General features: G+C 40.8%; 1 protein-coding gene across 2 annotated transcripts in view; it reads right to left on the reverse strand.

Moving 5' to 3' along the window:
- The window catches only part of vwa8 (von Willebrand factor A domain containing 8), a 174,888-nt gene that overhangs the window by 81,913 nt on the left and 76,331 nt on the right, over positions 1-16,644 (reverse strand). Inside the window, exons 38-39 of one of the 2 annotated variants that reach the window (XM_079618780.1) lie at positions 12,969-13,077; positions 12,107-12,263 (exon numbers count right to left, since the gene is read on the reverse strand). In XM_079618780.1, the coding sequence (XP_079474906.1) occupies positions 12,107-12,263; positions 12,969-13,077 (266 nt within the window). Of the gene's footprint in view, positions 1-12,106; positions 12,264-12,946; positions 13,078-16,644 lie in introns of those variants that run through there. The other variant, XM_079618781.1, reaches the window with a different exon arrangement.

Genomic DNA, 16,644 nt, shown 5'->3' on the forward strand with positions numbered 1-16,644 from the left:
GACACCAAACTTTGTATGTGTCATTGTCACTTCACTCTGACCACATCACATCAGTTTCGTAACTGCGCCACCTATTGGTCGAAAGTGATAATCATATTTTTAGTTATTGTATGTGATTTTTCAACCATTTTGCCAAAATTCATCTTCAAATGTCTTTAATTGCTCCTTGCTGCAGTGGGTCTCACACTCCCAGCCACTTTGGCATGTCTTGTCGTCTTGCTTGCGCTTGGCCCCGGTGATTGCTGCTTGCAGCTATATTTCTGTTTCTTTTTCTTCTTTTTCTTCCGACTGGGCGTCTATGGCAGCCTATAGAACCGTTTGCGGGAAACTTATACAAATTGGCACAGTGATAGAAGACAGCCTGAACTATCACCATAGCAAATTTGGAGTCTCCAACTCATTCCCTCTAGCGCCACCAGCTGTCCAAAGTTTCATTCATGTTTATGCTAATAACTTTTGAACCACAAGGGCTAGAAACAAAATTCTTTTTTCCTCTGATTCCTGAGCTCATGACGATTCGACTGCACCCTATGACGTCATTTTCCGTCATAATAGTTTTCCCGCCATTTTGAATTTTCCGAAAAAACTACTTTTTCGAACTCCTCCTAGGCCGTTGCTCCGAATTTCACGAAAAATTAACCAGATCATCTCCAGACCTTGACGACCAAAAGTTATGGAATTCAAGTTGATTCGAATTACCGTTCTCGAATACTGCGCAAATAAATTTTACGTAGCGCTTGCGAAAACAGACGTAAGGCCGTATCTCCACAACGCTTTATCGGATTCAGACCAAATTTGGTACATGTCATCACAAGCATGACCTGAGGCTACATGCTGCGTTTCGGCGCAGCGCCACCTACTGGTCCAGAGATATGAAGAATTTATGTTTTTGCTTATAACTTCTGAACGGTTTGTCCAAAAATCACAAAAGTGGTCTCGTTAGATTCAGGGCGTCGTGCTGAGTTGACTGATATCCAATTTTCCCATATCGGCCATTTTGGCTGTCGGCCATTTTGAATTATGTGCTAAAATGCTGTATTTTATGAACGCATGAACGTATCGTTACGAAACTCAGTATGGGTCATCAGTACAACGCCCTAAAGGTACTCAAAAATTTATGAGACAGCGCCACCTTTTGGTCAAAAGTTATGATGAAATTTCCAAAAATGCTAATAACTTTTGAATATATTTGCCTATAGTAATGACACTGATCTCAATAGATTCCTTGGGTTATGCTGAAAACATAGATACCAATTTTGCCATAGTCAGCCAAACTTCCTGTCCGCCATCTTTATTTTCTTTTAAAACCTACTTTTTCGAACTCCTCCTAGACCGAACATCCGATTTTCACCAAAATCGGATCGTGTCATCTCCAGACTGTGCCGAGTAAAAGTTATGGATTTCGTGTCGATAGACAAAACCGTTTTCGTATACCGCAGTGGCAAAGTTGAGGCATGATGCCAAAATGACTATTCAGGCTTTATATCTGCAATGCCTTGACATATTGACACCAAACTTTGTATGTGTCATTGTCACTTCACTCTGACCACATCACATCAGTTTCGTAACTGCGCCACCTACTGGTCGAAAGTGATAATCATATTTTTAGTTATTGTATGTGATTTTTCAACCATTTTGCCAAAATTCATCTTCAAATGTCTTTAATTGCTCCTTGCTGCAGTGGGTCTCACACTCCCAGCCACTTTGGCATGTCTTGTCGTCTTGCTTGCGCTTGGCCCCGGTGATTGCTGCTTGCAGCTATATTTAGGGGCCAAGCACTGAAGGTGCGGGCACCTATTGTATCTGTTCCCGTTCTTATTAGGGGCCAAGCACTGAAAGTGCGGAGGCACCTATTGTTTTTGTTGGCGTTCTTATTATTATTAGGGGCCAAGCACTGAAGGTGCGGGCACCTATTGTATCTGTTCCCGTTCTTATTAGGGGCCAAGCACTGAAAGTGCGGAGGCACCTATTGTTTTCGTTCCGGTTCTTATTATTATTAGGGGCCAAGCACTGAAAGTGCGGAGGCACCTATTGTTTTTGTTGGCGTTCTTATTATTATTAGGGGCCAAGCACTGAAGGTGCGGGCACCTATTGTATCTGTTCCCGTACCAAAAATAATTCTTCTTCTTCTTCCGCTCTGGGAGTCTATGGCAGCCCATAGAACCGATCGCGGGAAAGTTGTAATGGTTTGACATTCGGATAGAGGACAGTCCCAACATTAAATACACCAATTTTGGTGTGTCTAAGTCATTCCCTCTAGCGCCACCAACTGTCCAAAGTTTCACTCATGTTTATTCTAATAACTTTTGAACCACAAGGGCTAGAAACAAAATTCTTTTTTCCTCTGATTCCTGACCTCGTGACGATTCGATTGCACCCAATGACGTCATTTTGCGCCATGAAAAGTTTTCCGCCATTTTGAATTTTCCGAAAAAGCTACTTTTTCGAACTCCTCCTAGGCCGTTGCTCCAATTTCCATGAAAATTGAATCAGATCATCTACAGACCATGCCGACAAAAAGTTATGGAATTCAAGTTGATTCGCTTAGCAATTTTCGAAAAAACCCACAAACAAATTTTACGTAGCGCTTGCGAAAACAGACGTAAGGCTGTATCTCCGCAACGCTTTGTTGGATTCAGACCAAATTTGCCACATGTCATCACAAGCATGACTTGAGGCTACATGCTGCGTTTCGGCGCAGCGCCACCTACTGGTCCGGAGATATGAAAAATGGCTATTTTTGCTTATAACTTCTGAACAGTTTGCCCAAAAATCATCAAATTGGTCTCGTTAGATTCAGGCCAACATGCTGAGTCGACTGATATCCAATTTTACCATGTCGGCCATTTTGGCTGTCGGCCATTTTGAATTTTGTGCTAAAATGCTGTATTTTAAGAACGCATGAATGGATTGTTACGAAACATGGTATGGGTCATCAGCACGATGCCCTGAAGGAGCGTGAGAAGTTTCGAAACAGCGCCACCTTGTGGTCAAAAGTTATAACAACATTTCCAAAAAGGCTAATAACCTTTGAATACATCTGCCTATTGAAATGCCACTGGTCTCAATAGATTCGCTGGGTCACGCTGAGAACATAGATACCAAGTTTGCCATATTTGGCCGAACTTCCTGTCCGCCATCTTGATTTTCAGTCAAAACCTACTTTGTCGAACTCCTCCTAGACCGTTTGTCCGATTTTCACCAAAATCGAATCGTATCATCTCCACACTGTACCGACAAAAAGTTATGGAATTCGTGTTGATTCGTCAAACCGTTCTCAAATACCGCGCAAACAAATTTTACGTTGTGCTACAGCTACAGATTTAGTGCAAAAGTACTACATCGCCCATAACTCCTAGAGTCCGTTTGTCCTAGACTCAAGTGTCTCACACCACTGTGATCCCTGGCTCAAGGCGGACAAAATGGCTATCTCCAATTTCGATTTAGGCCAGAAAAATTTTCTGCTATGTCGAATTTTGTCCGAAACCTACTTTTGCAAACTAGTCCTAGGTTTTTCACCAGATCGGAACCAAACCAGTCTAGGACATTTCTCTGGACTCTCTAGATCAATAAATATCGAAAAAAAGTTGAACTTTTGCATTTGGGTGGCTGTAACAGGGTCATTTAGAAAAGGGGCGTGGCAAAATACACTAAAAAGCCTATAAATCCCATATGAAAATTCAGAACTTCACCAAAATTGATGAGCATATGTGTCAGAACATGGTGAGGAAGCATGCAGAGTTTCATGGAGATCGGACCATAGGTGGCGCTGTAACTGGCAAAAAGCCTTCAATCTTATTAGGGGTTCAAGCATGAAATGCTGAAACCCTATTGTAATTAAGGATTCGTAAAACGCATCGTGCAGGCCAAACCGTAAGGCCTAGAGACGTGAAACCTGGCCAGATGGTAGGCCTCAATTTGGGGACAACCTATCAGAGTATGACCCCGAATGGCCCATAGGTGGCGCTACAGCAACCAAAAGTTCAAAATTGATCATAGCTCTTAGACCGTTTGTCCCAGGATCAAGTGCCCCAAATCGTTGGAATCCTTGGCTCAAGGCGGACAAAATGGCCATCTCCGATTTCGATTTAGGCCAGAAAAAATTTCTGCTATGTCGAATTTTGTCCAAAACCTACTTTTGCGAACTAGTCCCTGGTTTTTCGCCCGACCGGAGCCAAACCAGTCTAGGACATTTCTCTGGACTCTCTCGATCAATAGTTTTTGAAAAAAAGTAGAATTTTTGCATTTGGTTGGCTATAACAGGGTCATTTGGAAAATGGGCGGGGCAAAATACAGTCAAAAGCCTCTAAATCCTAAACAAAAACTCAGAACATCACGAAAATCGCTGAGCATATGTGTCATGACATGGTGAACAAGCGTGCCGAGTTTCATGCAGATCGGACCATAGGTGGCACTATAAATGGCAAAAAGGTTCCCTTATTATTAGGGGCCAAGCACTAAAGGTGCGGGCACCTATTGTATCTGTTCCCGTACCAAAAATAATTCTTCTTCTTCTTCCGCTCTGGGAGTCTATGGCAGCCCATAGAACCGATCGCGGGAAAGTTGTAATGGTTTGACATTCGGATAGAGGACAGTCCCAACATTAAATACACCAATTTTGGTGTGTCTAAGTCATTCCCTCTAGCGCCACCAACTGTCCAAAGTTTCACTCATGTTTATTCTAATAACTTTTGAACCACAAGGGCTAGAAACAAAATTCTTTTTTCCTCTGATTCCTGACCTCGTGACGATTCGATTGCACCCAATGACGTCATTTTGCGCCATGAAAAGTTTTCCGCCATTTTGAATTTTCCGAAAAAGCTACTTTTTCAAACTCCTCCTAGGCCGTTGCTCCAATTTCCATGAAAATTGAATCAGATCATCTAAAGACCATGCCGACAAAAAGTTATGGAATTCAAGTTGATTCGAATTACCGTTCTCGAATACCGCGCAAATAAATTTTACGTAGCGCTTGCAAAAACAGACGTAAGGCCGTATCTCCACAACGCTTTATCGGATTCAGACCAAATTTGGTACGTCATCACAAGCATGACCTGAGGCTACATACTGCGTTTCGGCGCAGCGCCACCTACTGGTCCGGAGATATGAAGAATTTATATTTTTGCTTATAACTTCTGAACGGTTTGTCCAAAAATCACAAAAGTGGTCTCGTTAGATTCAGGGCATCGTGCTGAGTCGACTGATATCCAATTTTCCCATATCGGCCATTTTGGCTGTCGGCCATTTTGAATTATGTGCTAAAATGCTGTATTTTATGAACGCATGAACGTATCGTTACGAAACTCAGTATGGGTCATCAGTACAACGCCCTAAAAGTACTCAAAAATTTATGAGACAGCGCCACCTTTTGGTCAAAAGTTATAATGAAATTTCCAAAAATGCTAATAACTTTTGAATAAATTTGCCTATAGTAATGACACGGATCTCAATAGATTCCTTGGGTTATGCTGAAAACATAGATACCAATTTTGCCATAGTCAGCCAAACTTCCTGTCCGCCATCTTTATTTTCTTTTAAAACCTACTTTTTCAAACTCCTCCTAGACCGAACGTCCGATTTTCACCAAAATCGGATCGTGTCATCTCCAGACCGTGCCGAGTAAAAGTTATGGATTTCGTGTCGATAGACAAAACCGTTTTCGTATACCGCAGTGGCAAAGTTGAGGCATGATGCCAAAATGACTATTCAGGCTTTATATCTGCAATGCCTTGACATATTGACACCAAACTTTGTATGTGTCATTGTCACTTCACTCTGACCACATCACATCAGTTTCGTAACTGCGCCACCTATTGGTCGAAAGTGATAATCATATTTTTAGTTATTAGGGGCCAAGCACTGAAGGTGCGGGCACCTATTGTATCTGTTCCCGTTCTTATTCTTCTTTTTAGGGGCCAAGCACTGAAAGTGCGGAGGCACCTATTGTTTTTGTTGGCGTTCCTATTATTAGGGGCCAAGCACTGAAAGTGCGGAGGCACCTATTGTTTTTGTTGGCGTTCTTATTATTAGGGGCCAAGCACTGAAGGTGCGGGCACCTATTGTATCTGTTCCCGTTCTTATTCTTCTTTTTAGGGGCCAAGCACTGAAGGTGCGGGCACCTATTGTATCTGTTCCCGTACCAAAAATAATTCTTCTTCTTCTTCCGCTCTGGGAGTCTATGGCAGCCCATAGAACCGATCGCGGGAAAGTTGTAATGGTTTGACATTCGGATAGAGGACAGTCCCAACATTAAATACACCAATTTTGGTGTGTCTAAGTCATTCCCTCTAGCGCCACCAACTGTCCAAAGTTTCACTCATGTTTATTCTAATAACTTTTGAACCACAAGGGCTAGAAACAAAATTCTTTTTTCCTCTGATTCCTGACCTCGTGACGATTCGATTGCACCCAATGACGTCATTTTGCGCCATGAAAAGTTTTCCGCCATTTTGAATTTTCCGAAAAAGCTACTTTTTCAAACTCCTCCTAGGCCGTTGCTCCAATTTCCATGAAAATTGAATCAGATCATCTACAGACCATGCCGACAAAAAGTTATGGAATTCAAGTTGATTCGCTTAGCAATTTTCGAAAAAACCCACAAACAAATTTTACGTAGCGCTTGCGAAAACAGACGTAAGGCTGTATCTCCGCAACGCTTTGTTGGATTCAGACCAAATTTGCCACATGTCATCACAAGCATGACTTGAGGCTACATGCTGCGTTTCGGCGCAGCGCCACCTACTGGTCCGGAGATATGAAAAATGGCTATTTTTGCTTATAACTTCTGAACAGTTTGCCCAAAAATCATCAAATTGGTCTCGTTAGATTCAGGCCAACATGCTGAGTCGACTGATATCCAATTTTACCATGTCGGCCATTTTGGCTGTCGGCCATTTTGAATTTTGTGCTAAAATGCTGTATTTTAAGAACGCATGAATGGATTGTTACGAAACATGGTATGGGTCATCAGCACGATGCCCTGAAGGAGCGTGAGAAGTTTCGAAACAGCGCCACCTTGTGGTCAAAAGTTATAACAACATTTCCAAAAAGGCTAATAACCTTTGAATACATCTGCCTATTGAAATGCCACTGGTCTCAATAGATTCGCTGGGTCACGCTGAGAACATAGATACCAAGTTTGCCATATTTGGCCGAACTTCCTGTCCGCCATCTTGATTTTCAGTCAAAACCTACTTTGTCGAACTCCTCCTAGACCGTTTGTCCGATTTTCACCAAAATCGAATCGTATCATCTCCACACTGTACCGACAAAAAGTTATGGAATTCGTGTTGATTCGTCAAACCGTTCTCAAATACCGCGCAAACAAATTTTACGTTGTGCTACAGCTACAGATTTAGTGCAAAAGTACTACATCGCCCATAACTCCTAGAGTCCGTTTGTCCTAGACTCAAGTGTCTCACACCACTGTGATCCCTGGCTCAAGGCGGACAAAATGGCTATCTCCAATTTCGATTTAGGCCAGAAAAATTTTCTGCTATGTCGAATTTTGTCCGAAACCTACTTTTGCAAACTAGTCCTAGGTTTTTCACCAGATCGGAACCAAACCAGTCTAGGACATTTCTCTGGACTCTCTAGATCAATAAATATCGAAAAAAAAGTTGAACTTTTGCATTTGGGTGGCTGTAACAGGGTCATTTAGAAAAGGGGCGTGGCAAAATACACTAAAAAGCCTATAAATCCCATATGAAAATTCAGAACTTCACCAAAATTGATGAGCATATGTGTCAGAACATGGTGAGGAAGCATGCAGAGTTTCATGGAGATCGGACCATAGGTGGCGCTGTAACTGGCAAAAAGCCTTCAATCTTATTAGGGGTTCAAGCATGAAATGCTGAAACCCTATTGTAATTAAGGATTCGTAAAACGCATCGTGCAGGCCAAACCGTAAGGCCTAGAGACGTGAAACCTGGCCAGATGGTAGGCCTCAATTTGGGGACAACCTATCAGAGTATGACCCCGAATGGCCCATAGGTGGCGCTACAGCAACCAAAAGTTCAAAATTGATCATAGCTCTTAGACCGTTTGTCCCAGGATCAAGTGCCCCAAATCGTTGGAATCCTTGGCTCAAGGCGGACAAAATGGCCATCTCCGATTTCGATTTAGGCCAGAAAAAATTTCTGCTATGTCGAATTTTGTCCAAAACCTACTTTTGCGAACTAGTCCCTGGTTTTTCGCCCGACCGGAGCCAAACCAGTCTAGGACATTTCTCTGGACTCTCTCGATCAATAGTTTTTGAAAAAAAGTAGAATTTTTGCATTTGGTTGGCTATAACAGGGTCATTTGGAAAATGGGCGGGGCAAAATACAGTCAAAAGCCTCTAAATCCTAAACAAAAACTCAGAACATCACGAAAATCGCTGAGCATATGTGTCATGACATGGTGAACAAGCGTGCCGAGTTTCATGCAGATCGGACCATAGGTGGCACTATAAATGGCAAAAAGGTTCCCTTATTATTAGGGGCCAAGCACTGAAGGTGCGGGCACCTATTGTATCTGTTCCCGTACCAAAAATAATTCTTCTTCTTCTTCCGCTCTGGGAGTCTATGGCAGCCCATAGAACCGATCGCGGGAAAGTTGTAATGGTTTGACATTCGGATAGAGGACAGTCCCAACATTAAATACACCAATTTTGGTGTGTCTAAGTCATTCCCTCTAGCGCCACCAACTGTCCAAAGTTTCACTCATGTTTATTCTAATAACTTTTGAACCACAAGGGCTAGAAACAAAATTCTTTTTTCCTCTGATTCCTGACCTCGTGACGATTCGATTGCACCCAATGACGTCATTTTGCGCCATGAAAAGTTTTCCGCCATTTTGAATTTTCCGAAAAAGCTACTTTTTCGAACTCCTCCTAGGCCGTTGCTCCAATTTCCATGAAAATTGAATCAGATCATCTACAGACCATGCCGACAAAAAGTTATGGAATTCAAGTTGATTCGAATTACAGTTCTCGAATACCGCGCAAATAAATTTTACGTAGCGCTTGCAAAAACAGACGTAAGGCCGTATCTCCACAACGCTTTATCGGATTCAGACCAAATTTGGTACATGTCATCACAAGCATGACCTGAGGCTACATGCTGCGTTTCGGCGCAGCGCCACCTACTGGTCCGGAGATATGAAGAATTTATATTTTTGCTTATAACTTCTGAACGGTTTGTCCAAAAATCACAAAAGTGGTCTCGTTAGATTCAGGGCATCGTGCTGAGTCGACTGATAACCAATTTTCCCATATCGGCCATTTTGGCTGTCGGCCATTTTGAATTATGTGCTAAAATGCTGTATTTTATGAACGCATGAACGTATCGTTACGAAACTCAGTATGGGTCATCAGTACAACGCCCTAAAAGTACTCAAAAATTTATGAGACAGCGCCACCTTTTGGTCAAAAGTTATAATGAAATTTCCAAAAATGCTAATAACTTTTGAATAAATTTGCCTATAGTAATGACACTGATCTCAATAGATTCCTTGGGTTATGCTGAAAACATAGATACCAATTTTGCCATAGTCAGCCAAACTTCCTGTCCGCCATCTTTATTTTCTTTTAAAACCTACTTTTTCAAACTCCTCCTAGACCGAACGTCCGATTTTCACCAAAATTGGATCGTGTCATCTCCAGACCGTGCCGAGTAAAAGTTATGGATTTCGTGTCGATAGACAAAACCGTTTTCGTATACCGCAGTGGCAAAGTTGAGGCATGATGCCAAAATGACTATTCAGGCTTTATATCTGCAATGCCTTGACATATTGACACCAAACTTTGTATGTGTCATTGTCACTTCACTCTGACCACATCACATCAGTTTCGTAACTGCGCCACCTATTGGTCGAAAGTGATAATCATATTTTTAGTTATTGTATGTGATTTTTCAACCATTTTGCCAAAATTCATCTTCAAATGTCTTTAATTGCTCTTTGCTGCAGTGGGTCTCACACTCCCAGCCACTTTGGCATGTCTTGTCGTCTTGCTTGCGCTTGGCCCCGGTGATTGCTGCTTGCAGCTATATTTCTTCTTCTTTTTTTTCTTTTTCCGACTGGGCGTCTATGGCAGCCTATAGAACCGTTTGCGGGAAACTTATGAAAATTGGCACAGTGATAGAAGACAGCCTGAACTATCACCATAGCAAATTTGGAGTCTCCAACTCATTCCCTCTAGCGCCACCAGCTGTCCAAAGTTTCACTCATGTTTATGCCAATAACTTTTGAACCACAAGGGCTAGAAACAAAATTCTTTTTTCCTCTGATTCCTGAGCTCATGACGATTCGACTGCACCCTATGACGTCATTTTCCGTCATAATAGTTTTCCCGCCATTTTGAATTTTCCAAAAAACCTACTTTTTCGAACTCCTCCTAGGCCGTTGCTCCGAATTTCACGAAAAATGAACCAGATCATCTCCAGACCTTGACGACCAAAAGTTATGGAATTCAAGTTGATTCGAATTACCGTTCTCGAATACCGCGCAAATAAATTTTACGTAGCGCTTGCGAAAACAGACGTAAGGCCGTATCTCCACAACGCTTTATCGGATTCAGACCAAATTTGGTACATGTCATCACAAGCATGACTTGAGGCTACATGCTGCGTTTCGGCGCAGCGCCACCTACTGGTCCGGAGATATGAAGAATTTATGTTTTTGCTTATAACTTCTGAACGGTTTGTCCAAAAATCACAAAAGTGGTCTCGTTAGATTCAGGGCGTCGTGCTGAGTTGACTGATATCCAATTTTCCCATATCGGCCATTTTTGCTGTCGGCCATTTTGAATTATGTGCTAAAATGCTGTATTTTATGAACGCATGAACGTATCGTTACGAAACTCAGTATGGGTCATTAGTACAACGCCCTAAAGGTACTCAAAAATTTATGAGACAGCGCCACCTTTTGGTCAAAAGTTATAATGAAATTTCCAAAAATGCTAATAACTTTTGAATAAATTTGCCTATAGTAATGACACTGATCTCAATAGATTCCTTGGGTTATGCTGAAAACATAGATACCAATTTTGCCATAGTCAGCCAAACTTCCTGTCCGCCATCTTTATTTTCTTTTAAAACCTACTTTTTCGAACTCCTCCTAGACCGAACGTCCGATTTTCACCAAAATCGGATCGTGTCATCTCCAGACCGTGCCGAGTAAAAGTTATGGATTTCGTGTCGATAGACGAAACCGTTTTCATATACCGCAGCGGCAAAGTTGAGGCATGATGCCAAAATGACTATTCAGGCTTTATATCTGCAATGCCTTGACATATTGACACCAAACTTTGTATGTGTCATTGTCACTTCACTCTGACCACATCACATCAGTTTCGTAATTGCGCCACCTATTGGTCGAAAGTGATAATCATATTTTTAGTTATTGTATGTGATTTTTCAACCATTTTGCCAAAATTCATCTTCAAATGTCTTTAATTGCTCCTTGCTGCAGTTTGTCTCACACTTTCAGCCATGTAGGCATATCTCGTCGTCTGCTTTTGCGCTTGGCCCCGTAATGGCTGCTTGCAGCTATATTTATAATTGAAATCATGCCATCATTTGCCATTTTGAATCAGTTCTATTTTAGCATAAATTAGATACTAGTGTAGTTTTTATTATATTTCAGTTTTAATTTTAAAGGTTTAGCTTTTTTTTTCTAAGTTTAAAAAAATGTCTGTATAGTTTTTTTTAATCAATATTTTTATCTCAGTTTTAGTTGTAGCTATTTTAATACATCAATTGAAAATGTTACCGTAAGTTTTTTTTTCAGATAATGTATAATGTAAACTTTAAAAAATATATATTTTTAGTATAATAACCCTGCCTTGTATCAACTTTTTTTTTTTACTGAGCTCAATGCAGTGCATTATGGGATTGTCATTTTGTCAAAGGACATATGCAATGCATACATAGACAGCTCAGTAGCTTATAAAACAAAGCCTCACTCACATACTTGCTTTCATTGAGACAGCACTGCAAAATATCTGGAGAGATTAACAGGCACTCAGGCCAGAGGGTAAAGGTCACCCAGGGTCAAGTGTAGGCTTTTTGGAGAAATCTGTGTTTGAACTGAGTGAGTGATGAATGAGAGAGACAGATGGGTGTACCTCTGCTTAAAAGCCTTCTCCCCCATCTCGCGTGCTGCTCTCTTCACCTCGTCTGGCACAGCGTCTTTCTCTGCCTGAGAGATCTGGTGAACTTTGTGTCCGGCGTCCAGACGGTAGGGTCCTCCCTTCCCTCCGAGGCCGGCTGTATCTCTGCCACCTACACCAACACACAGGCGATTTGTTGAGTTATCACTTAGGTGACTGATAAGCCTGTGTAGGGTACTTGCATAATAACTGGAGATTTAAAAAATAAAAGGTTCATTTAAATATTTTGAACGAAGGCCATCTTCCCTTCAAACTTTTATTTAGAGAGCTTGCTTTAAAGTTAGAGATGGATTTATGGGTGCATTTCAAGAAAACATGACCAATTAAACATAGTAATTAGGCCCTATTTATTATGATTTTTTAAGTAAATGGTGATTCTCATTAGATTGTATTTATTATGGTAAAACTAAACACTACTGTATAAATAAAGAAATGAAATGCAGTACAGCAAATCTATACCTGATGTAAAAATATGGAGTTTTGTTTCCTTGCCAGTTTAGCCTTTGGAATTCACAGTTTTGGTTTAAAATATTTTTCAGTAATATTAGAGATTTTAATTCATTTGAGCTGGATAATGACTAACTTCGCAACATCGACATGAAGTTTTTCAGTTTTTGAACTGAATTGACTCAACATTGCTCTGACTTGAGCCGAGTAATGACACAACTATTTTCATTTAGTAATAAAGATTTATTAATATTAATATTCCTGTTTTATTAATGTGAAGGTGCTTCGAAACAATCTGTATTTTACTGTATAAACCACTATATAAATAAATGTGAATGTGTGTTTCACCTTTAATGGGGTGTGACTGTACCTGTGCCTCCAGCCCACTGGTTCCCCCCTACATGAGGGGCATTTTTGGGGTCAATCTTGCCATGTTTGGGGGAGCTGACGTCTAGGCCACTGTCTCTCTGAATGGTGATCTGAAAAAGAAAGCACTTTCAATAGTATCTGAACATTCACCCATTTGATCTTCATCTTGTTTACTAAGTGGCATTAGGGACACAATCAGTCAAAGGTTTATGAGGCAAATGAAATCCAAGACAGATTTACCTATCTAGAGTCACCTTTACACAGCAAAGCAAGTGAGTTACTGTATATACAAAAGATGTGTGCTTGCACTGACTTTTTAATGTGCCATAAACATTTACTCTGGAATCACAATCGCAGGAAACGGTGTATTATGCTTGAAAAATTAATGTTGATTCTCATGCCGAGCTGCCAGGAAACAAGTCACAAACTGAATGACAATGCAAAGTTTGTTGACCGATAGATTTAAACATTTTAAATCAAGGGTCTTCAACCAGGGGTCCACGACTCCTTTGGGGTCCACCAATTAATGTTTGATCACAAATTAAAACATGGGTAAAAACATTACTAAGTCAAATGCTAGGCACCCTCAGTTGATACTATAATAATATCATATTGGCAAAACCAGATCCGGCAAACGCTCCAGTGCGTAATTGTGTCTCCGCTCTGGAGAAAGTGTTTACAATGTGTATTGCAGCGGTGAGAAATGTAGCCAATCGCAACATGTTTGTTGATCTCTTGAATGCAATGGCCAATCAGAGGTGTTTGATGCTTTAGTCAGAATCCACTCACCAATCACATTATGAGAGATTCATTGTGCAGTCACCTTCATTGATTATAAAGAAACTTTGTGAGATCGCGATGAACTGAGATGAGTGACAGCTTTTTGTTGATGCGTGTTTTCGAGGCTATATATCCTCATAATTTCAGAAGCACCCTCAGTGATTGATTCTTAATTGTCCATCATACAGTAAAAAAATTAAAATGTAAAGTTTTAGTAAACCTATAGTTAAAGTTCAGGTAAATATGTAATTGTCCATTTGACAGTAAAATTAAAATGTGAATTTTTAGTAAACTTGAAGCTAATATTCAAACAGTAAATGTTTAATTGTCCATCGGACAGTAAAAATAAAATGCATGAGGACTAAAATGCAAATCTGTAAAATGTAAATCTCAATTTTAACAATGAAAAGTAATGTACAGACAATGATGCATGCGCAACAACAATAATGTGCATAGTTCTAATTTATGACTTAAAATATAACTATCATAATGTGGTTGGTTTCTATTAATATTGAAGGTATTGAAGATCCCTGCTCCGTTTCTTTATGAGAAAGATGGAAAGAAAAGTCTCAGCAGAGCACAAAGCAGCAAAATAAATGGATAACTGTCACATTGTACATCACTGCTTGTAAGCAAGGCCTCGTCTCATGGTTCATGGGGGGATATCTGGATATCTCAACCCATTTTGAAGTGTTATCTGTGTGTGTAGACATATTTGTCTCCTAATGTTGACTTGAAGCTCTCTGAAGCAAGTTTCTACATTCATTTAGTGGCATTCTCTCCCTCTTCTTATCTTCCTTCACACGGCCCATTAATATCATAAAGCATGGGCCTCTCTTTAATACCCACGCACCCATCTGGAGGGTTGTGGCTTTCTCATGACCTCCACACACTCCTTTACAGCCTCCTGCTGTGTGCAAATACAGTCTGAACATCCCTGCTAGAACCTCCCATGAACGCTTCATACTTTGAAGTGTGATTGTGTCTTTGAGAGAGATAGCAGCACAGTTGGACTCTTTTAATGTCGGACAGTGAGAGAACAGACACTTAGTGTTTCGAAACGTCCCCATTCCTGCTATTAATATAAAAGGCAATTATCGTTATGCAACGATCCTGAATGCTTTGACTAGGCGAGGTCACGTAAGGTCACTGAACTTGAAGTCTGAGCTTATTAAGACACTTCCCGTTTTACACTGCACACTGAAAGGAAGTACACTTGTAGGGAATGAAGAGCAATGTTTTTGCCAAGTCTTACGGAAAGGAACAGTGGAAACAAACAGACCGGTTTGGAAGCTAGAGGAAAGATCTGCCCTTTGTGTTCCTGTGGGTTAAATCAAAGTTTTGATGCTGCATGAATTAACCTTTAATACTTCTAAAATATTTAATCCAAAAACTAATTAGTCACCCTCATGCTATTTCAAACGTGTTCGACTTCCTTGTTTTCTTTGGTGGAAAACAAAAGATGTTTTTCAGAGTGATCATGATTTTTTTCTTCTTCTTAAATTCATTATTTATTGATTAAAAATAGTGCAGAAACATTCAGAAAAAGAGATACAAAACAGGAAATGATATCATAGAGAGGACTGTGTGTGAATGTCACTTAAACTATTAGGTAACTTGACCTTCATTCATTTTTGAGTAAATTCCTGTAAATACATGTCCGTCAGGTTTCCGTTTTAAATAGAACGGAGAGATAACACGATCATAGTCAGCATCTTCATTGCAATTCTGGAATTGGTCCAATATAACAATAAATTCCTCCAGGTGAAATATTCACTAGATATGGTGTCTATGCTACTGTATGCCTGAGTCAGACAGTGTTTACTGTATGTGTGAATGTTTTAATACAGGATGATGAGAAACTGTGAGTGTAAGATTATACTCAAGGCTCTTTTGACACCCACACACACACACACTTAATCTGATATGAGGTCATGCACTTTCAGTATTTCACAACAAAGTGTGTGTGAGAGACAATGTGTCCGAGTGTGTATTAGGAAGAGATATGGCTTACAGATGTTCACAATGAACGTGGCATAGAGATTAACATTTGCTAATAACATGTACATAAATGCCACAACAGCAAGATGAGTTTGAACAAATAACAAGCCATTTTGGATATCTGTATAAAAACTTGTACCCTACACACAGTACACTGCCAAACTGATGTAAAAGATAAACAACTTTGCTTCCCATCTCTAGGGAAGATCAGTGACAGTCCTGTTTATGATAAGGAGATGTGTGTGCAACGTGGCTTCAGATTAGCCAGGATTTAACAGCACAAAGATGAGACACACAAGCATTTCCACAACACCAAACTGACATTACAGATTGAAAACAGAGTAGACACACAGACAGACGGTTTTGAAAATCAGAAAGATACACAGACAGATGGGCAGACAGACAGGTCAGCAGACATTAGGGCAACAGACAGACAGACAGGTCAGCAGACATTAGGGCAGGCAGGTCAGCAGACATTAGGGCAGGCAGACAGACAGGTCAGCAGACATTAGGGCAACAGACAGACAGGTCAGCAGACATTAGGGCAGACAGACAGACAGACAGACAGGTCAGCAGACATTAGGGCAGGCAGGTCAGCAGACATTAGGGCAGGGAGACAGACAGGTCAGCAGACATTAGGATAGACAGACAGGTCAGCAGACATTAGGGTAGACATACAGAGAGGTCAGCAGACATTAGGGCAGACAGACAGACAGACAGACAGGTCAACAGACAGACAGACATACAGGTCAGCAGACATTAGGGTAGACAGGCAGACAGACAAGTCAGCAGACATTAGGGCATACAGACAGACAGGTCAGCAGACATTAGGGTAGACAGACAGACAGACAGACAGACACTTCAGCAGACATTAGGGTGGACAGACAGACAGACAG

The sequence above is a fragment of the Phoxinus phoxinus genome (assembly GCF_949152265.1).
Source record: "Phoxinus phoxinus genome assembly, chromosome: 7".
NCBI classification, from domain to species: Eukaryota; Metazoa; Chordata; class Actinopteri; order Cypriniformes; family Leuciscidae; genus Phoxinus; species Phoxinus phoxinus.